Source organism: Rhinolophus ferrumequinum, chromosome 11 (genome assembly GCF_004115265.2).
Source record: "Rhinolophus ferrumequinum isolate MPI-CBG mRhiFer1 chromosome 11, mRhiFer1_v1.p, whole genome shotgun sequence".
In the NCBI taxonomy this organism is placed as follows: Eukaryota; Metazoa; Chordata; class Mammalia; order Chiroptera; family Rhinolophidae; genus Rhinolophus; species Rhinolophus ferrumequinum.
The window spans coordinates 65267387-65290338 of NC_046294.1; the positions used below are offsets into that span (position 1 = coordinate 65267387).

Here is a 22952-nt window from a genome sequence, read left to right on the forward strand (position 1 = left end):
TTTCAAACTTTACACTCTGAAAATTTTCAAAGATCCTCACAAAGAGAATCGTATAATAAAGCCCCATGGGTCACTATAGGGAAGCAAATGACCTACGTTTGTTTCAATGAACAGCCAAGAGATCTAAGTGATCCTTGGACAAACCCCTTCTCCCCGAACCTCAGTTTTCCACTCAGCTCCATATCCATGCTTTGCTTTCAGGATCTATCTGGTGCTAGAAAGAAACCTAAAACCAGTGTGAGAGTGGCAATTGTTTACGGCTGGTGAATTATGCTCTATTCTGCCTGATGTGTCTTTCTTCTGGATGACACAGTGGGTCTCTCAGGACCAGATGGAAGGTGATGAAAACACTCAGTCTCTGGAATGAGATTTCTCTGGCAAGTTGAGTCCTTAAGGACTACCATGATGCCACAGGCTTCTGTAAGTGACACGTGAGCCACCAGGGTGATGCTGACAGTGAAGCGGCTTTCTTATTCAGACAACACAGAGAAAGAATGGCCTGCCTACACAGCTTGAGAGGGTGAGGTGTCTAAACACAACGATTTCCAGCATGTTGGAAAACCTGCTCCCTCATCTCCTGTGAAAGCAAGGCAACGTTTTACTGCCTCTTGTTCTGTGTGATTGCAGGAGAGACGGAATTATGCCAGTTAGATGAGTTTTGTTCCTGGATTATGACAAAGGCAGCCATCTCCGGAGAGGTACTTCAGCCAGGCCCTTCCCACCGCTGACTACAAGATGAAGGCAGTGTATCAGTTCTGTGACAGTCTTCTCCCTGGGTTCCTCTCTCACCTCTTCTTCCAGCTCTTCTAATGGACACTATTCCTGGGAGAGGGGCTCAGAAGTGCTCTGCTATACCCCTGTTTCTTGCTTATCTCTACAAGGAAAAGTATAATTCGGGATGAAATGAAAAGCACACGTACATACATGCATACACACACACACACACACACACACACATTGCAAATAAATGCACAGCATGTCAACAGAACTTATTACAAGTTGGTAGGAGAAGGAGGTGATTTTTATTTTCTTCTTTGTGCTTTTCTGAATTCTCCAAAGTTTTAACAATAATTTTTCTTTACAGAACCAAAGTGGTCCTTTCTTGTCATATACCAGGCCAAGCCACCACGGAATTGTGATTCATCCTGGTCCAATGACTTCAGAAAGTGAAGCATAAAAACATCCGTGTCCGCTCCAGCTCGTTAACCTTCTACTCAAGCAGAACTCTGTGCAGCTGGGTCAGCCACACCCACCGTAAGACTCAGGTGTGCTTTATGGATGCTCGGCGGTAGGGAGGCTGGTAAGGCAGCTGCCTGACAGTTTGAGGCAGTTTGCTGACTCAGCCTCCATCTGGGCTGAAACTGTGCTATTCTCTGGCTCAGGGAACCAGGGTGATATGCCTCACAGCATTTCTCAGACAGGAATTCATAAACATGTGTCTAGTTGGTAGGTGCCTTTTAGTTTTCACATCAAATGTGGTGAGGAGGTGGGTTGTTTCCTAGGAACTCAAGAGTCTTATGGCTTCTGCAGGAACTGATTTCCGGCATGGTGAAGGTCATGTATGAGAGGACAGGCTCTGTCCTCAGGCCCTCTCCCAATCTCAGCTGGAGACAGAGCCCTGTCCCCTGCCTCTTCCACCCTCCTCTAACTCATCGCCACAATGGGCTCCACAGACGAAAGGTCTGTCTTCCCAGACTGGAGCTGGGAGGAAGACAGGAGATGGTTGGCTAGCGGAGCCCTCCGGCCATGGCCCTTCTCTGTCCAAGCCACCCTGAAGGAGGGGACAGGGGAGGGTGGCCGTTCCTCTGGAGGCTTGGGTGGCCTTTGGAACACCCTCAGTAACGCCTTCAGCTCAACCCTGAAGTTCTCATTAAGCCAGCAGTAGATAAAGGGGTTGTAGCAAGTGCTGCTCATGGCAAACCAGTGGAAGGCAAAGTAGAGGGCATTGTTGGTGCGGATGACCTTGTTGGACAGGAGGAGGACGTAGCAGTTGAGGGGGAACCAGCAGAGGGCAAAGAGGACCACCACCAGCATCAGCATCTTGATCGTCGTCTTCTTCTTGTGCCGCAGGGTCAGGTACTGCTCCGTGGTCACATCGCCAATCATGTTGCACAGCCACAGCTTCTTGGCCACACGGGCGTAGGCCACAGACATGACGAGGAGGGGCAGGATATAAAGTAGGATGAAGGTGGCCAAGTCCAGGTACTTCCAGAAGAGGTCCGCGGGCTCAGGGAAGTCTGGCAGGCACAGTGAGCGGACAATGTCCTCACTGGGGACAAGGGGAGAGAGAAACAGAGACAGAAACACAGAGACAGAGAGAAGGAGGGTATGCGAGTAGTCTGGAAAGGCCTCCTCCAACAAGCACTGGCCTCTCCCTCCGCTGGGTTCCTGGTACCTTGTCCTGGTACCAGCACTTCTGATGCTGCAGCCTGATTATCTGATTACATTGCTGCCTCTCCCACTAGCCTGGGAGCTCTATAAAGATAAGGAATTCACCTGGATCTCTGTGTCCTCTTAACCTTGTATTATTCCTAGCCCATAACAGAGACCCAACAAGTATCTGTTCAATGAATAAATGCAACACCGGTGTTCCTTGTCTTAGAAACTGGGAGCACCATATATTCAGGAAAACCTGGAATTCCCACCGTAATACCGTGTTTCCCCGAAAATAAGACCTAATGGGAAAATAAGCCCTAGCATGATTTTTCAGCATGGCATCCCCTGAACATAAGCCCTATGTGTCTTTTGGAGCAAAAATTAATATAAGACCCGGTCTTCTTTTTGGGAAAACACGGTATCTGCTCCCATTGCAGAGAGGAACCAAGGAACGGGGCAAACACTTGATGGGTCTTGAGAATGTGAGTGGCAACGCCTGAACTAACATGACTTCAGCCATTCATATAACAGGTATTTATTTTCTATGCAACATACTCAGTCCTCTTGAAGCTTTTTAGGGATATCTGTGTGTGTTGGAAAACCCAGAGTTGGTGTGTTAACTTAAGAACGTGCAGATTACAACCTGCTGAGAGAGGAGGTGCAAGCCACCCGCCGTTGGCCAGAGGGACTGTCTAAGCTCCCACTGTTGGAAAGTGAAAACCCCCAGGGCCAGTTCCATACATTCACATAAAGGAAGTAGAGCCACGAGATTCATTCCTTACAAATCCCAGAAAAGAGGTACAATGAACCGGGAAAGGCAGTCCAACATCCCGGGTCAGGAGCGAGCCGGGGACAGAGCCGGTAGCAAGCACATATTACTTATAAGGTGGTTGAGGCGGCGGTTACTAATTTTTCATGGGCTCAACTCTGAGGGATCATTTTAAAAGGTGCCCCCAGGAAAAGCAAGGTAGGAACTTGTCGCGGGAATCCTAAACTCGGGTTCTTATTTCAATGTCCAGACTCAGTGTGAGCAGGGATGTTAGATTGTAAAACGCCTAGGCAGGAACCCAAAACGGCAGTTTTCTCATCATACCGTGTGGCTTGTCGCGCTTGTTACATGTGCTGGCGGTCATCACTAGTGTAAGAATGAGAGAGCTCTCTGCTTATGTTAGCAGGAAAAAAAAAATAGCCCTCCATATGCGAAGGCAGATGGGAGTCTAAGAGCTGGGGGTTTTGGGTATGTGATTCATTCCAGTATCTTAGAATTTGGGAGGAAACCTTTACAAATTAGTTGAAATTGGCTTCCAGAGCTGCTTCTCTTGACTCTGTTTACGTCACAGGAGTGTGTATAAGTGTTTGTTTCAGATGGGGCAGCACATGGCTACTGCGGGACACACCAGCAGTGCACCCCCAGATCCCCTCTGATCCTTTTTCCAGTCTGGAGTGCCAGGCCCCCAGCTTCTGCCTGCCCTGAAAGAAATAGCTGGCACCTGTACACACGACTATGCTGGGGCTGCTGAAGACACTTCCTACAGATCCACTAAGAGCCGCAAGTGGCTGGGAGTCTCCCCGGAGGAGACTGGAATATGAAAGCCTAGCTCCAAGTACCTCAAGGCTGGCACACTGTTATCAATTTGCTCCAGAGCCCCCCCTAAGGAGCAGGCTGCAGCTTTCCCCCAAATCGCACCCTCTCTTCGTCCTGCCTTCCCAGTCCCCTACCCATTACTCCTGGGAACACTTCCTTTAAAAATCACGGGCCTACGTACCTTCCTTTATCTCAGGGTCTGTCTCTAAGGAACTTCACCTAAAACAACTATGAACTGATGAAAATCATGCCAAACTCGTTTATTAATTCATTCAGAAAATAGGAATGGAGGGCTTGTTACGTGAGGACAGTAAGTTAGGCGCTAGGGACACCAAGGTAGCAAAATCAGAAATGGGGCCAGCTCTCTCCAGCCTTACAGTCTGGTGGGGGAGCCCACCTTTACTAACTACTAGCACCCATATGAGTACTTACATTTAAAAGCAAAAAAGCTGAGTGCTTTGAAAGAAATTGTCATTCTGTGAGGGTATATGACAAAGAAACCTGAACGGAAGGTGGGCAGCGGGGTAGAGCATCCTGCCTCAGACACACGGATCCATACATGTTTCGTCTGCAGGTTGTGTGAGAGAATTTAAACACCATTTTCAACACGGCCTGGGTGATTTCAAGTCTCAGTCTCTGAGCGCATATTCCCCCAGTGACAGAAGCTAATCAATACTGCCTGGATCTTGCTGACACACTGGACAGAGAATAAGGAGGAAGCTAACGTTGTTGAAAAGAAAGAGGAGAAAAAGGAGAAGAAATGCAGAGGACAGGCACTTGCCTGCAAGCAGCAGGATGAGAGAGGCAGAGAACGGCTCCGAGGCAGGTGCTGCTAACGCTGAGATTCAGGGGGCTCTCATTCCCCTCTGCCAAGGTCCTCTGAGTCCCCAGGCTGCTCCCTCCCGGTTAATCTCACCTGTACTTGAAAGTAAATAATTTCTGGCAGATAGCGTGTGGGAGCGAGAAGAAGGTAGCCATGCCCCAGATGACCGCGATGTAGATGACACCTTTTGTGGTGGAGATCCGGGGTTTCAACGGATGCATGACGACCTGGAACACAACCACACTGTGTATTACTGGCTGAATGGGGCAGTTGTGAAGCAGATGAGAAATCCAGCTGACACAGCTCACTCATCCCAATAGGACAGGTAAGTCCTATTTATAAAGCCAAGTGCCCTTTAATTCATCACGGAGCCCCTGAGCAGCACCAACCCCAAGACCACCCGCAGGGGTAGACAAAGGGTGTCATCTGAACCCAGAGACTCCAGGCAGTTCAAATGCCTCCTGCAGGTCATACGTGGCAGGACAAGGGTACAGCGAGAGGGAGCGGGGAGAGAGCGGGTGTGTTTCAGGACACCCACAGCCCCACAGCAGGGCTGGCAGAGGAACAAGCCATGGCCAGCGTAGGGTCTGATCCCGGCTCCCACGATGCTGGACCCCTAGGTTACAAAGGGCTCCGAGAGGGTCTGAGGGAGACAGACAGACGTGGAGAGGAGACTCACCACTTATCACGGGAAGCTGTGTTCACATTTGTTTGGGGGTTCACAACACAGTTTATGAAAGCCATTGCTAAAATTGCAGTGGGGCCTGGCTTTCCCATACCTATAATAAAGCCAGTGTTCTAGGCTTTGGGCTGAAAAGTGTCTTGGAATTAATTGCTACTGTAAGCAATTCCTCAAAATGTTTAAATAAAGACTTAGGACTTGAACTCATTTTAAGATCAGAATCATTATTTCTTGAAGAAGGCAGATTGGGATTAGCGAGTCGAGCGTCGGGGGAGAGGTCAGAGCTGCCACCTCCTCAGGACACATCCCCTGACACTGGCCCTTCTGGCTGTGGACTCCCAGGTTTTTCTCCTCATTTTTCAGGTCTTACAGGAGGAAATGACTGCGTTTTAGAAGCTGCCCAGCACGTTCTCTACTCTGGACTTGGCCATCTTTGTCCCTCCAGCTCCTACATTGTTCAGGTTGTTGAAGGGAGTGAAAGCCTGAGTCACCGGCCCCAGACGCCTTAATGTCTTCTGGCTTCGGGTGGGCAAGATTTCCACCCTGTCCTCAGATCTACCTTTGGCCCACGGGTCAACTCACAGTTAGCTGTGTTAAGTGGGGGTGAGCAGAGGCCCACAAGGGTAATCCAGAGTCCCTCTTGCTGAATTAAGGGAAAAAGTTAAGAAGAGGCAGGAAATATCTGTGTGCAATGTTTTCACACTTTGTGCCAAAGCATCTGCAATATAAATTCCAAAATGATGGCATTTCAGGGATAAGGAGATCTCAAAGTTTGCCAAGTCCAATTCCCTATCAGATGCGTGAATCTCCCCTAAAACACTCCTTTCAGACCTTGCTTAAATATGGCTGGTGACATAAGACTTATTACCTACCTCTCCAGGCAGCTTTGTGCATCTTCCGACACTTCTATGAGAAAATTCTTCCTCATATTGAGCTGCAACTTTGAATCTGCATCTTTGAAGCCTCCTGTCCCGTGACCCTTGCTGCACCTCTTGGAGCTACTCAATAAATTCTATCTTTGTCCCAGTGTCTCTTATGATATTGGCCTTGAGTCTTCTCAGAGCAGGGTGGACTAGTGATCAGAGCACGGGCTTGGAGCCAGACAAACCTCTGTCCTAATCCTAGCTCAAACATTCACCAGGCATGCGATCTTGAGAAAGCTCTGTAGGCACTTTATTAGCTTCCATTCCTTGATTCCACACATACCCAAGTATTCAACACGGATTCACTGAGTTAGTAGCACCACGAGATGCCTGCCGTGGAGACGGCCTCCTCCAGGATGGGCACCCTCCGGTCCTCTTCCGTTCCCTTCACCGCATCTACCCATGTGCGTCCGATGGGGCAGGACACTGAACAGAGCCTTCCAGCCCCACCCCGATGCCTGCTCCTGCCATCTGGACTCCCTGACTTGTTTTCCTCCTCAACAGCTTGGGCCAGAGAAGACCCATTCCCCCAGACAGGAGTCTTGTCTCTGACTTGTAATTATTTGCCACTCTCTTTTCATCTGTGATTTCTCCCAGGTCTGCTTGTCTATCCCTAAAATAAGCTCATTCGCTTCTGAGACACAAAACGCTCGCTAGCAGTGAGTCTTCATTGGGACAACGCGCTGGAATAATTTTTTTGTAGCTTCTCCTACAAAGGGCTGAATATGCCTGATTTGTACGGATCAATAGGAAGACGAATACGCTCATTGAAAAATGGGCTAAAACACTGTGTTGAGGGCCCCCACAGCCCCTCTGGAAAACAAAGCCAGAGAAGGAAGGACAGGGTGCTGGGTGCAGGTACCCTCACCTGGTGGCGGTCCACAGCAATGGCCGTCAGTGTCAGCGCTGAAACGTGCAGGGAGCAGTACTGGGCAAAGCGGCTGACGTGGCACATGCCTTTCCCGAACACCCATGTGCTATTCACAAAGCGAACCTGAAAACGAGCCCACAGTCAAGAGATGAACCGGCCTTGACCCTGACACCCCACCTCCATCCCAACCTCCGCAGTCTCTGAGGAACGTCCCCCAGAAGGCCTCTTCTGGCTCCTTCCTTCTTCCACTCTTCAGTGCTGTACTGTGGATCACACATGACTTTCTCTAGCATGACTCATTCTCAATCATTCAGTCCAACAAACCCTGGCCGTGCTACTGGAGCCAGGCTCTGTGAGGTGCCAGGAGAGCGTGGGGAGGACACGGGCTTTGGAGTTGGACTTCCCACCTCTAGTGGTTTCTAGCTGTGTGACCTGGGGCAAGGTATGTAACCTTTCTGAAACTGTTTCCTCGTTGCATAAAAAGGCTTAAAAATCTCTACCGTGTAGGCTGACTGTAAGGATTAAGTGTTTTAAGTATAAAGGGTGGGACACAATGTCTGGCAGATTGCCAGAAAGATAGTATTAGAAATAAATAGTAGCTACTTTTATGCTAATAATAAAATTAATTCTTGGCCCCTATTAGCTCAGAATAATTGGGGACATACATCTGAAAAGTTGCAACATAGCATGTGGGTTGTGTTCACGAGAGTTGGGTAAGCGAGCCTTGCAATATGTAGTTTGGGAAGGAGACCCAGGGGCCTGGAGAGGTGTGGGCAGAGGCAGGGGTGGGAGACGCAGGGAGGGAGAGAAAACGAGCTCCCAGGACAGTGTGGAGCTTTAGGAGGGGGCCTAGGTCTCACCCCACATCATCCAGGGCTATCTGCTCACTCAATCAGTGCTTGAGCAGCTCCTGTGAGTAATGTCCCACACCTGAAAGGGTTTAGGCTCTGACTCTGATCAAGAAGCTTCCAGTCGGGACAGAGGAGGACTTGGGTATCTTGAATACAAGGCAGAAAATATTCAATGTCCTACAGAAAGTCCAGACAAAGGGTACTGGGGCCACCAGGTGGTGTGGGAGTGGGCGAAGGCGGGGAGAGAGAGAGAGAGAGGATAGAGAAAAATAGAGCAAGTCAGCCTGACAGAAAGAATATTGTATTTTACAGCAGAGTATTTGCCACTTAGAGCTGTCACCTTGGGCAAGGCGTTTAGGCCATATGAGCCTCACTTTCCTCATCTGTAAAACGGGCTACCCCTTTCACATGGTTGTTACAAAAATCAAAGACGAGATTCCACAATTAAAGTAGGTACAACAGTGCTTAGTCCATAGCAAGTACTTAACACGGCTAACGACCATTATTATAACATAGAAGACATTTGCGATGAGCTTTAAAGAACAGGTAGGATTTGCACATGTACTTGAACAATATATTATAGTGCCAATATATTATACTTGGCACTGGGTCAGAAATTTCAGGACCTGTTTGGGGAATAAGGAGTGGAATGGTTTGGCTGGAGTGTGGAAGACTCATGAGGGACACGTCTGGCCAGATCGTGAAATTGGGACCGCAGACCACGGACTTCACTCTGTTCGCAGTAAGCAGGGAGGAGCCACGTAAGGCTCCTGAGCAGCCCAGTAACATTCCAGAGCAAGCAAGCTTGAGCTACGCCTACTTCTCACCTCCCATATTCAGTGAGTTATCAAAGCCAACCACGGCTACCTGTAAATGGTTTTCCACCCCTTCCGTCTTCTTCAGTCCCAAGGCCATGGCCCTCGTGGAGTGTCCCACCATCTCTCACCCGCACCATTACAGCCTCCGGATAGCTTTCCTTGTCCTCCAGGGTCGTGCCTTGTAACTCAGCCCTGACACTGCTGACAGTATTTTTCTTAACCATATTGTCACCTTCCTGCTTAGAGTCATCATGGTCCTGAGGACAGAGCCAGATGTCTTATGAGTAGCCAGGCCCATTTACAATGTGGCCCCAGCCTGCCTGTGGGGCCCACCTCTGCTTCTCCCCTGCCCTGCCGGCCTCTCCACCAGGCTTCCTGTCTCCACTGCTCCAGCTACTCAATGCTCCCTCAACACACCATGAGCTCTGATGCCCCTTGTCTTTGTTCTCCCAGGTCCCTCTGTCTGCACTGAGCATTCTTCACGACCTGGGAAATTCCTACTCATCCTGGCCCCTTAGAAGTGTCATGTTCTTTGTTAGGTCACTGGGAGGTCTCCTTTGATCCTCTCCTGGGACCCCAGGCAGGTCAGAATGAATGACTCCCTCGCTGGGAGATGGATCCCCCCCGCACTCTGTGTATGTCCCTACCATGGGAACTGTAAGTAATTATTCGCTTTTCTCCTAATGACCAGAGCTGGATTTCACGCTGATGCAGTGGGTACAGAGACCAGGGAAGAAGGATACTGTCACCACCAACCAGCCTTAGAAGACCCTCCCCTCAACCCTTTCACTCTCCCTGGTGCCAGCACCTTGGAAGCTCTGACAGGAGTTTGAATCAGGGCAGTTCCATGTCTCAGGTTGTAGGTCAAGCTGCTTTGCATCGATCTGGAAGGGGTGCTGGGTTCTCAGGGCCTTGACATCCCCTCTCACAGGAGAGCCTCGGGGGCAGGGGTTGTCAGCTCTCAGCTGCAGCCTGGCCTGGGGTCCCTGGTCTCCTTTCCCAGGTACCCGCGCGTCTGCTGCAGATCTAGTTGTGCCTCCTACTCTGGGCGGCAGCACACCGCAGTGCCCAGGGACCCTCCAGGGCCCATCCTGGGTGGTCCAGCCCCACCCCAACATTGCAGGTTGTCAGGTTAGAAGCTGGAGCCGGGAGTCAAGAGGAGTCAGAGATGCACTCTCTTGTGCTTCAAGGAGCAAGGGGGAGAGTGTTTATGTGTGTGGGGGGGGGCAGGGGGAGTATTTGGAAGTCCTTTGTCCTCGGCTATTGCTCTGAGGATCCTGAGTGGCAGGAATCCTTTAGACACAGACTGGGACGAGAATAGGAAAAGCCTATACTTTGGAGTAGTGGAAGCTGAATACACTCCAAGAGTGCCCCCTGCCCCCACTCCCGAGTTGGATGGCTTAGTGGTCAGACCTCTGGATCAGGGGACATAATTCTCATCTGGCTCTGCTAATTAATTACTAGCCGAGTGACCTTGGAGAAGGGATTAAATACCTCTGTGCCTTAGTTTCCTCACCTGCAAAATGCGAGTAATGTTCTCATAAGTGAGGACAAAAGAGAAAATGTAGTTTTAAAATGTAACAGAGACAGAGAGACAATGAGACAGAGAGACATGAACAGATAGTGCTTTGGTAATAACTCAAATAACAAGAAGGTTATTCCACAGATTGAAAAAGAAAAGTAGTTTATGCCACAAAAATCTAACATTTAGCTGTCATGATTGCTTAGTCATAGCTCTCTCAGTCTCAAATCATCCATGAGTGCCACACTCTCAAGTCATGGAGGGACAGACGTGACATCACTAATGCCAGGCAGCCCAGGCTTGGGGAGGAGGTTCCTGCCACCCATGTGCACATGCCACCGGCCTGCCCCGGCTCTGGGGCCCAAACCCACCTCACCCTCACCTCTTCCGCAACACAGATCATGCACAGCCTCACTGCAAAGCACAGAAAAGAAATGCAATTTAAGTAAGTGGCTGAGGAAAATGCACTTAAGCTTCCATGAACTATTAGCAGTTGTTCAATATTTCAGCTGTGACACAAAGCAGCATCCCATTGCAGGGGAGGGCATTTAGTGGGCTGCACTCCAGTGTGTGTGTGGGGGGGGGGGGGGGGTGACCTAACAATCTCCGCTAACATTTCAAGCTTTTCTGATTATCTTTGAGGAGCCTAATTATCAAACAGGTTCAGACTCAGTGACATTTAACACGAAACGGTCATTTGTTCACTTGCTACATGCACTCAAATCATTGACCCCGATGCTGCTAGCTGCAGAAGCTCCTGCTTAGAAGGTGAGAGAGGGAGGGAGGAACGGAAGAAGGGAGGGAAGGAAAGAGAGTGGAAGGGAGGGAGGGAGGGAGAGAGAGAGGGAGCACAAAACCACGGAGAGACAGACCAGAGTCAGAGAAAAATAAGGAGAGAGAGAGAGACGGGCACACAGAGGCCCGTTAAGACAGAAACACAGAGAAGATAAAGACAGCGAAGAGAGACACACTTCTTAGACAGAAACACAAGCAGAATGACAGAGAGGCAGAGATTGACAGAAATACTAAACGGGAAACACACAGAAGAGAGAGTTGAGTTTGAGAAACTAGCGATGAGAGGACACGAGCGAAAAGAGACTATGAAAGATGAAGACGGGAAGACGGGCGGGAGAGGGAGACGACAGAGAGACAGACAGAGAACGAGGAGAGAAACAGTGGAGGGGGCGCGTAGGAGGGACGGAGAGGACACCGCGGGGAGACAAGTGCGAGCCAAGAGCCCGAGACAGAGCAGGGAGCCGGGCCAGCCCGGCCTCACCAAAGTGAACGGGGTGTTGAGGAGCGTGATCATGAGGTCTGCGACGGCCAGGTTAACGATGAAGAGGCTGGTGGCCGAGTGCATTCGCTGGTTCTTGAAGATGACATGACAGACCAGCACGTTGCCGAAGAGCGAGAAGACGATGATGAAGGAGTAAGCCACGATGAGCAGGGCTTTCACGGTGGGGTTCTGGGACTCGGCCCCGTAGCGCCGCCGGCCCACAAAGTTCTGCCAGTCGGAGAAGGTGTAGTTGTTCCAGAAGAAGTGCGAGGCGTTGGGCACGGCCAGGGTCACCGCCAGGCCGGGCTTCTCCTCCCGGCCCTCGGGGCGCTCCGTGGCTCGCACCAAGGGGAGGAGGACGAGCAGCATCCAGTGCTGGACCATTTTGCAGGAGCCACGGCGCCCGGGACCGTGCTGTCCCGACGTCCCCGCTGGACTGCGGGCGGGCGGGCGCGCGTGGGGAGAGGCGCGCGGGGCTGTCCAGGGAGGAACCCCGGGGCCTCTGCGCGCCCGGCCGTGCGCCTGCTAGCCACGTGGGCCTCCAGCCCACGATCTGCACGGTTGGGGCTAGTGCCGCACTTTTATGTCCCTGCGCCCCGGGGCTGCGAGCGAGCGCCTCCGCCGATTGGGCAGCAGCGTCTCTGGCGGCGACAGTGACGCGCTCCCGCTCAGCCAGCTCCGCGGCTGCTCCCCCACCGAAAGCGCGCTCCCCCTCGAGGACTAAAACTCCCGCAGGGCGTCCAAGGCTGGTTCCCTAACGTAAGCTTGTCTGTTCCAGATCTGCTTAAGCCTCGTTCATGTAAAGAGAGTAGGCCAAAGACGCCCCGGGTGCGAGTTGGGATTGTGTGGGACACACTGCCCGCTCCAGGGGCTCCCTGTTCAGCAACAGGGATAAATTCCACTGGTTTCCCTCTAACCTTCAGCCCTGGCATGATTCCAGTATTGAGGTGGATCCCTGAGTTCTGGAGGTTCCGGAATCAAGGTGAACAATGAAATAGATGTTTCGGTTTTTCCCAGATCCCTTTAATGACCAGATTTCAGACTTTTTTTTTAATTGTTGGGGTGACAATTGTTAATTGTTAGTAAAATTACATAGATTTCAGGTGTGCAATTCTGTATTACATCATCTATAAATCCCATTGTGTGTTCACCACCCAGAGTCAGTTCTCCTTCCATCACCATGTATTTGATCCCCTTTACCCTCATCTCCCACTCCCCTCCCCCTTACCCTCTGGTAACCACTAAACTATTGTCTGTGTCTATGAGTTTTCGTTTCTCATTTGTTTGTCTTGTTCTTTTGTTGTTTTCGGTTTATATACCACATATCAGTGAAATCATATGGTTCTCTGCCTTTTCTGTCTGACTTATTTCACTTAGCATTATACTCTCAAGATCCATCCATGTTGTCACAAATGTTCCTATATCATCTTTTCTTACCGCCCAATAGTATTCCATTGTATATATATACCACAACTTCTTTATCCATTCATCTATCGAAGGACATTTTGGTTGTTTCCATGCCTTGGCCACCGTAAACAAAGCTGCAATGAACATTGGAGCACACGTGTCTTTATGGATAAATGTTTTCAGATTTTTTTGGGTAGATACCCAGGAGAGGGATTGCTGGGTCATATGGTAATTATATTTGTAATGTTTTGAGGAACCTCCACACTGCCTTCCATAACGGCTGCACCAGTCTGCAGTCCCACCAACAGTGTATGAGGGCTCCTTTTTCTCCACAGCCTCTCCAACACTTGTTACTATTTGTCTTGTTGATGATAGCCATTCTGACTCCGGTGAGGTGATATCTCATTGTGGTTTTTATTTGCATTTCTCTGATGATTAGTGATGTTGAGCATTTTTTTATATGTCTATTTGCCATTTGTATGTCCTCTTTGGAGAAATGTCTCTTCAGGTCCTCTGCCCATTTTTCAATTGGTTTGTTTGTTTTTTTGTTGTTGAGTTTCATGAGTTCCTTCATGAGTTTCATGGGCTATATTTTGGATATTAGCCCCTTATTGGAGGTACTGTTTGCAAAAATCTTCTCCCATTCAGTTGGTTGCCTCTTTATTTTGTTGATGGTTTCTTTTGCTGTGCAGAAGCCTTTAATTTTTATATAGTCCCATTCATTTATTTTAGCTTTTACTTCGATTGCCTTTGGAGTCAAATTCATAAAATGCTCTTTGAACCCAAGGTCCATAAGTTTAGTACCTATATTTTCTTCTATGCAGTTTATTGTTTCAGATCTTATGCTTAAGTCTTTGATCCATTTTGAATTAATTTTGGTACATGGTGACAGATAGCAGTCCAGTTTCATTCCTTTGCACATGGCTTTCCAATTCTCCCAGCACCATTTATTGAAGAGGCTGTCTTTTCTCCATTGCATGTTTTTTGCTTCTTTGTCAAAAATTATCTGTCCATATTTATGGGGGTTTATTTCTGGGTTCTCAATTCTATTCCATTGGTCTGTGTGTCTGTTTTTCTGCCAATATCATGCTGTTTTGATTATTGTAGCCCTGTAGTACAAGCTAAAGTCAGGGAGTGTGATACCTCCAGTCTTGTTCTTTTTTCTTAAGATTGCTTTGGCTATTCGGGGTCTTTTGTGGTTCCAAACAAATCTGATGATTTTTTGTTCTATTTCTTTAAAAAATGCCATTGGGATTTTGATGGGGATTGCATTAAATCTGTATATTGCTTTGGGTAATATGGCCATTTTAACTGTGTTGATTCTTCCAATCCATGAGCACGGAATGTCTTTCCATTTCTTTGTGTCTTCAGTTTATTTCAAAAATGTCTTATAGTTTTCAGCATATAGGTCCTTCACATCCTTGGTTAGGTTTATTCCTAGGTATTTTATTCTTTTTGCTGCAATTGCGAAAGGAATTGTGGGGTTTTTTTGTTTCTTCTTCTGAGATTTCATTGTTAATATATAGGAATGCAATGGACTTTTGTATGTTGATTTTGTAGCCAGCAACTTTACTGTATTCATTGATTGTTTCTTATACCTTTTTTGGTGGAGTCCTTAGGGTTTTCTATATATAGCATCGTGTCATCTGCAAAGAGTGATAATTTTTGGTGGAGTTTTTAGGGTTTTCAATATAAAGTCATGTCATCTGCAAAAAGTAACAGTTTGACTTCTTCATTCCCAATTTGGATGCCTTTTATTTCTTTCTCTTGCCTGATTGCTCTGGCAAGGACTTCCAACACTATGTTGAAAAGCAGAGGTGATAGGGGACAGCCCTGTCGTGTTCCTGAACACAGAGCAAAGGGCTTCAGTTTTTCACCATTAATTATGAGATTAGCTGAGGGCTTGTCATATATGGCCTTTATTATGTTAAGGTATTTTCCTTCTATACCCATTTTATTAAGTGTTTTAATCATAAATGGATGTTGTATCTTGTCAATGCATTTTCTGCATCAATTGATATAATCATATGATTTTTGTCCTTTATTTTGTTTATGTGATGTATCACATTGATGGATTTGCGGATGTTGAACCATCCTTGTGCCCCGGGGATGAACCCCACTTGGTCGTGATGAATAATCTTTTTAATGCATTGTTGTATTCGATTTGCTAGAATTTTGTTTAGGATTTTTGCATCTGTATTCATGAGAGATATTGGTCTGTAGTTTTCTTTTTTTGTGTTGTCCTTACCAGGTTTTGGTATCAGGGTAATGTTGGCCTCATAAAATGAGTTAGGGAGTACTTTCTCTTCAATTTTTTTAGATGAGTTTGAGCAGGATTGGTATTAGGTCCTCTTCGAAGGTTTGGTAGAATTCATTAGTGAAGCCATCTGGTCCCAGACTTTTGCTTTTGGGAAGGTTTTGGATGACTGATTCGATTTCGTTGCTAGTGATCAGTCTCTTTAGATTTTCCAGTTCTTCATGGTTCAGCCTAGGAAGGCTATATGTTTCTAAGAACTTGTCCATTTCTTCTAGGTTATTGAAGTTGGTGGCATATAGTCCTTCATAGTATTCTTGGATGATCCTTTGTATTTCTGTGGTGTCCGTGATAACTTCCCCTTTTTCATTTCTGATTTTGTTAGATTTCAGACTTTTTAGGTTTTGTTTTCTTCCATTCTCTTGGACTTAATGTGGGAAGCTTTGTTTTCCAAGGAAACTCTACAAAGCAGGAAACTCTTTTGACAGGATCAAAGAATCCAAAGAGATAGATAGTTATGTGCCCACTGTTTGGCTAACAGTGAATTTTCTGCCATGGAAGTTTTTGAAGCTGTAGTCAGGGATACATGTTGTTGTTTTTGTTTGTTTGGTTTTTGTTCCCCACCTGCTTTTCCAGGAAATCTTGGTATCTCTTGCTTACCCATTTTCACTCCCAGTGTGAGGTCTCTTATAGTCATTCCTGCCCAGCCACCCACCCACCTAATCCTGTATCATGGTCAAATCCCAGCTTTATCACTTCCTAGCTGTGAAATCTTGGACACATCATTTAGCTTTTCTGGCCTTGGTGAAAAGCTTTCCTTTTCCTATGTGTGGGGTTTTCAGTCCCCTGTATGGATCTTCCATGACATTTGTCTCTGGTGCTAGGATGCAATAATTGGTTGACGACGTGTAAATGCCCCCTTACCCCTAGTCTAATGGCAAACCTCATGTAGACTCTATTGTCAGTTCACCCTGCGGAGCAGTGCTGTTGGGCTGGGACTCCACTGAATGACTCAAGCCGAGGTATCTTCTGAGGTGTCCACTTGGCCCTGGAGAACAGGCCCCTCCCACCAAAGTCCTCTTTTCCCACTGGGCCATGAGGGAAAGCCCCATCCACCTCTCACTTTGGAACTTTTCCAGGAAAGTTAGACATCAGCTTTTGTACCCTCTCAAACTCCAGGAACATAGGCCAAGCTCTTCTATTAATAACCAATTAGAAAGTGGTTTAAGTGTCACCATATTTCAATACAAAGTGCAGTTATCAAGGTGGGAAGGAGTCGGGAAAGTCTTCCCAGAGGAAATGACACTTCAGCTCAGTCCTAAGGGACCAGCAAGAGATAGTTAGGTCATGAAGGAGCAAACAAAGGGAAGATGGTGTACTCTGTAAGAAAGGAATCGTGGTACAAGCAGACATGGAGTGAGTATGAGTTGGCACGTTCAACAACTACAGGCGTGTAAAGGATAGAGTCTGTTCTGCAAGGAGATGTGTGGAGAGAGAGGCCTGGAGAGGTAGGCGGGGGCCTGAACAAGAAGCGTGACCGATTTTGAAATCCTCATAAGGATGGGAGCCATTTGCAGAGGGCAACGGGAATTCTCAGAAGGGTTGTAAGTAGACAGACAAGATCAGATTTGCGTTTTAGAAAGAACACTCTAGCAACTTAATGGAAAATGGAGGAGCTGGGGCTTGAGGCAGAAGGTTTGAAGGCTGTTCAAGTGATCAGGGGAGGAGGTGAGACCGGAATCAAGGTGCTGTCAAGGGGAGGAACAAGGCTGACAGATCAGTAGGAAGGAGGAATCGAGATGATTGGCAAACTTTCTGTTTGAAGTCAAACATGCACACACACACACACACACACACACGCAAAACACAAACAGACAAACAAAAACACCATGAAAGATTCTCCTTTGACCTCCACCCTTCCTAGAGCTGTTGGCTTACCTCTCTCCATTGTTTTATCAATACGTTCAAAAAGTCCACTCTTGTCTCCAGTTTTTCACCTCACATTCACTCTTGAAGCAACTGTGTCTGGGGGTGGGGGAGACTTCATTGGTCCTGTAACGTTATCATTGCTATTACTAAGGAGATTCGGGAAGACACAGCTGCTTTTACAGAATGAAGCAGCTCCTTCTTTTGTGCCTTCTGAGTAAAAACAAGGAGACTGTGTGCAGTCAGTATGTGCTAAATAGTAATTATATTTCTGTCTCTAATAATAGTCACATGTATTAAACATGTGAGGGCAGGGAGCTTAGTGTTTAGCTCTTTCAAATGGACTTGAAACAAAAAAGAAAAATAGTAAATCACCTTACAAGTATTATCATAAAAAGTAGACAAAGAGTAGAATACTATAACAGAGGCCTTCGAAGGAGTTATTTCTGAGAACCTCACCATGTCAATATTCCTGGCGCCACAAGCAAGTGATCCTTTAATACCAATATTGTTTCCTGAAAAGGACCTACTTGAGTTAAGAAACTCACCATACCCACAATTCCCCTCTGGCGTCAATCACAATGACAGACAGAGGGCAAGAAAGAGCAATTAGCACCATGCCAGGCACACTGCTGTCACTCAAAGTTTGTGTTAATGGCAAAAATTGGATGTCATCATGCCCAAGTTACAAATGAACCACATAGGCCTAAAATATAGAGTGTGGCTGAAGGTAACCCCAAACGCAATAAAAACACAAATTGTGTGGGCAGGTTATGGTAGGAATCAATTTCTGAGTTCCAGTACACTGGAGCCATAAGGTAAAAAGATATACTTCGGAAAAGTAAAAGGAAGTAACCCCAGGCTCCAGTTTGTGGCTCCAAAGTTTTTTGTAAGTTGCTTGAACTTATTCTGCACTTTTACATAGAAAGTTTTATAAATGGTGGCATGGTTCTTTGGCCAATTCATAACAGCCCATTTAATCCATAATGTAGATAAATGGTAGCATTAGTTGTACCACAGAACTGCTAGGTAATCGTTGGTGGTCCAGGGTTCCATTCTCCATTATCTACTCCTTTTGAATTAAATGTCCCCCTGGCTGATCTCAGCCACCTCCACTGGTTGAACCCTCACACAGCAATGATCTGTATCTCTACTTACCCTCTCTGTTGAAAGCTCCAGATCAATATTACGTATTCAACTGCTGATTGGACATTTCCACTTGGAATACCCTCACACACTTAAAATTCAACAAGCTCCAAACTAAACTCGTTATATCCTACTCTTCCCTCCCTTTCTTACAGTTGCCCCTTCTCTGGTTCACCATGGTTAGAATCTTGGGGTCATCTCACAGTCCCCCAATTTCATGATGCTCTGTGTTTAAAGATGCTATTTCTCTGTCTAGAATCATCCTTTCTGCCACTCCAGGACCAGGAAAACTCTCATTCTTTAAGACCCAGCTTAAGCATTCTCTCTCCGAAGAAGACTTGCTCCTCCCTTTGACCAACACAATCCCAGAACCAGCAGCCAGTGTCCCCAAATCTACTCATTTAAAAGTGCTCCCATAATATGCAATCCACTCTCTGATGTTGCACTTCTCTTGTTGTACTCTATTTGTGACTTCTCTATCTTTCCCACTATACTGTCAGCTCTTTCAGGCTAGGAATGATCTTTCTAATGTTACCTCCGAGAACCTAGCACATTACTTACACAGGGGAAATGGCGGTCCTGCGATAGAGACATTGCACCTGGATTCAGACAACCCAGGATACAAGTCTTAATTCTTCTCAAGACTCCTCTTTCTATCTAGTAGGATCCTGGGACACATCAAGGTTTCAATCACTTAAACTTATATAACCCTCCATCCTCGAAACTCAGCATAAAACCTACTTTCTGTCAAAATAACGGTTATTTTCTGGTTCTGTTACTGGTTAAGCATTTTAAGTGAAGATTTTTTTCATTAGGTCTCTGAGAAGGTAAACAGGAGAAGATACAGTTCCACTAATGGGGAGAGCCATGGAATGAATGTCTCAAGATTTTTTTCTATAATCCTACAGGTTGAGTCATAGTCTCAGCACCCGGTCTAATTCTATGTTCTTAATTGCGATTGAGCTATTTTTTTCCTACTTCTCTTTTATCTCTGCTGTGTGCTTTGTTTCAAATCAGATGCTCAGAAAGTGAAAGAAGATAATTCAGCATGGTATTTAAGCCATTTGATTAATACTGCATCATCTTAAGGAGGGAATGATGATTAGGTGTTGTTTTTAACAATACTAAGTACACATTTTGTTAAAAGGTATTTCTAGAAAGCAACACTGGATCTGCAACTCATTTTCACAGGATGTAAGCGATAGCTCATTGATCTTACACAGTTTTGAAAAATGCTTTAATAAGATTTTTTTTTTTGCATTATCACTTGAGGCCATTAGTTTTAAGAGCTACAAAAGAAGTTATCTTTTTCTCATATTAATTTTATACTGATTTATATTTTATAAAGTTCATGCTCTGATAAAGACAAATTCTAGCAATTACAGGTGAAATTTTGCTTGCAGGCAATGGAACATAGGAAGTCTGTGATGTATGAAATATAATGATCATACCTTTCTGAGGAAAAACCAACACAGTGAAGTAAACAAGTAGGATCTGAATGTCAGTCAGATCTCGACCAACCAGACTATTCAAAAAAATACCATTAAGGATAGCATAAAAGCCTGAAATTTAGGGCAGAGTAATAAAATCTAATTTAAACTGTGTAAGGAAAATGACTGCACCCTTTATAGTATACCTAGAAATTGCTAAATAAAAGATCTTAGCACAGAGTGACCTTGGGCAAAGCTATGGACCCCGGCCTGGGTCTGATGGGTCATCCTGAGCTTACCTCCACCACAGCCTTTCAAAATATGATATAACAACCATTCCCATCAGTCTCTCCCATTAGAATAAGCTTCCTTGAGAGCAGGCACTCTGCTCTTTTCATCTTTTAAACCAAACCTAGCACGGTGCCTGGCACAGAGCGGGCTCTTACTAAATATTTAATGCATGAATATGTGAAAACATCAAGTTTTTGTTTTTTCAAAACAAAAAATTCCAAAGCACTCACACAACTAAAGCAGAGCCATTCATTTCACCATCCCTCCTTGACAATGGAACTCTCTCTCATAAACACAGCTGGCTGTGTGGTACGGTAGGAATATAGGCTACAAGTTACAAAGCCAGAGTTTGATTTCCGTTCTGCCACTGATCTCCTTATTTAAAACCAGAAACTGTCACCCGGTCACATGGGCTCAGTCGGCTAATCAGAACAGTGACCTGTTTCTGACAGTGACAATAAGGGACCTATTACAGGTAAAGATAGATAGTTCTCCACTGTGAAGTACTTTATTTTTTCTGAGTATAAATGGTGTTTGTAAAACAACACAAAAGAACATACCTAAGAAAATAAAAATCACACAATCCTGCTACCGTGTTTCCCCGAAAATAAGACTGGGTCTTATATTAAGTTTTGCTCCAAAAGACGCATTAGGGCTTATGTTCAGGGGTTGTCAGCCTGAAAAATCACGCTAGGGCTTATTTTCCAGTGAGGTCTTATTTTCAGAGAAACACGAATTAACATTTCAGTGTGTTTTCTATAAATCTTTTCACATAATTGAAATGAGATTTTATCAGTTTTTGTGTCCTGCTTACATTATTCTAAAAGCATTTTCCATGTTACTAATTTTTTCTCAAAAACATCCCTTTTAACGGCTGCATATTTTGTCTCATGGATGGAATACCACAGCATATTTTTCACTATAATAAATAACGCTTGATGGAATCATTTTTACATAAATATTTTTAGACTTTTTAAAAAGAAATATGGTATAATAAACTTATATATACCCATCACCCAGCTCCAATCCATTTCCGTTCCCCTTGTCCAGGTTATTTTGAAACAAATTTCAGATACTGTATCGTTATATTATTTAATCTAATATTGATAGATATATATATATATACACGTAGAGTAGTACATTATATGTGTAATATATAGAGTATATTATATATTTATATACGCTCTACTTTATATCAAATATTCAGTCAGTTGTACATAAATCATTCACCACATTTGATTCTCTCATTACGGTAGAGCCCAAAAAATAGAATTCCAGGTAAAGGAGGTGAAAACGTTTTAGAGCTTATGATACTTTTGCCAGATTGCCTGCTAAAAGGATATAACCATTTATACTCCCACTAGGGACGCGAACGCACCTTTTTCACTGCACACTAACCCACACCATGTATTTGATTTTTTTGAAAGGCATTGTAAAAGGTTTCTTTCAATGATTTTTTCAAGCTTTAAAAATCTCTTCACTCAAAAGCTAATGCTGAGATCTTTGGAGTCAGCCAGAGCTGGGCTTCAGTCCTCAGTCCATACAGCCGTGTGATCTGTGCACGTCACTCTCTGAACATCTGCTTCTTAGCATGACGCTAGGAAAGTGCTTAGCACAATCCTAGCATCTAAAAACCAGTCAATAAATGGTCTATCTCTTTTAGACTAAAAGTCCCATGAGGTCATATCTATTGTGGGTTTTTTGTTTTTGTTGTTTTATTGGCATTTGCTTAGTGCCTGATACATAGCTGGCACTCAATATTGACTGAATGAAAAAATTCTATTTGGATAGTTAAAAATGGTATGCCATTTAAAGTTTAATTTAATCACTAATAAAGTCCTAGGCTTATTAGCTCTTGGCATTTCCAGTCTGTGATTTTTTTTAACTCATGTCCTTTGGCCTTACAACAAGGCAATTTGTCAATTTTTACCAAGTCTTTAAATATGACCACGCTCAATATCCAAAAGTTCACATGTAAGAATTTATCTTAAAGGAACAAAGCAGCTAGGTTCATATATACATAGGAACAAATATGTATATATATTATATATTTTTTCTTTATGCTGTTTAGTACTTTTGGGTTTCCTAGAATATTTTTTTATAATCAGAAACAAAAACTAATTAATGTGATTTTGGGGGGAAAAAATCGAAAAATAGGAACACTTCCTGTGGGAAATCACTATTAAATAGGTTTTTGGTTGATGGACACATGAAAAGTACTAAATCAGAGAATTCCAGTGGGAGCCTGTTCTGTCTATCATCTATTATAGATTTTATCTAAACCAACTGGAAGCCATTATTTAGGACACATTATTTAATATGAATCCCTGTAGCCATCTGAAATGTAGCCAGTCCTCCTCCTGGGTTCACCCTGCCTGGGCCAGGCACCAACTTTAGACCCAACTCACATTCTGCCTTGAACTTGGCCCTTCTTTTCAGTACGATCGCTGTTCAAAGATGCGTTAAGAATTTGAGACTAACGTTTCTGGTTGTTAAGTCAGGACATGCCTCAGTTATGGGAGGCCGTGTGGTCATGAGGAAAGGAAATTTTGATTCAGATAGGATAAGTTTTAAATCTCAGCTGTACCACATATTAGCTGTGTGATCTTCTGCTTAAGCCTTATCTATCTATAAAAAAGGGTAATAATGCCTGCTCTATAGTGTTGTCATGAGAATTAAATGATAATATGTAGATACCTTGGCCTGGCATGGAATAGCAATTCAATAAACAGTTCTCTCCTTTATTTTCCTCCTTTCCTCATTCTCTTCAC

General features: G+C 45.3%; 1 protein-coding gene across 1 annotated transcript; it reads right to left on the minus strand.

Moving 5' to 3' along the window:
• Positions 1-1003: 1003 nt before the first annotated feature.
• GPR83 (G protein-coupled receptor 83) lies at positions 1004-12333 on the minus strand. Its single transcript, XM_033120691.1, has 4 exons — positions 11728-12333; positions 7258-7383; positions 4878-5011; positions 1004-2269 (listed from the first exon to the last, which is right to left on the minus strand). Exons 1-4 carry the CDS (start codon positions 12109-12111, stop codon positions 1645-1647), a joined length of 1269 nt encoding a protein of 422 aa, XP_032976582.1. The 5' UTR covers positions 12112-12333; the 3' UTR covers positions 1004-1644.
• Between the last annotated feature and the right edge of the window lie 10619 nt (positions 12334-22952).

Bases quoted from the DNA above. Each gene is read 5' to 3' on its own strand.
- GPR83 (XM_033120691.1), bottom strand. From the start codon at position 12,111: ATGGTCCAGCACTGGATGCTGCTCGTCCTCCTCCCCTTGGTGCGAGCC. The intron at 5,012-7,257 runs GTGAGGGTACCT...GTTGTGTTCCAG, and splicing joins TTGCTGTGGACCGCCACCAG to GTCGTCATGCATCCGTTGAA. The intron at 2,270-4,877 runs GTGAGATTAACC...CCTTGTCCCCAG, and splicing joins TTATTTACTTTCAAGTACAG to TGAGGACATTGTCCGCTCAC.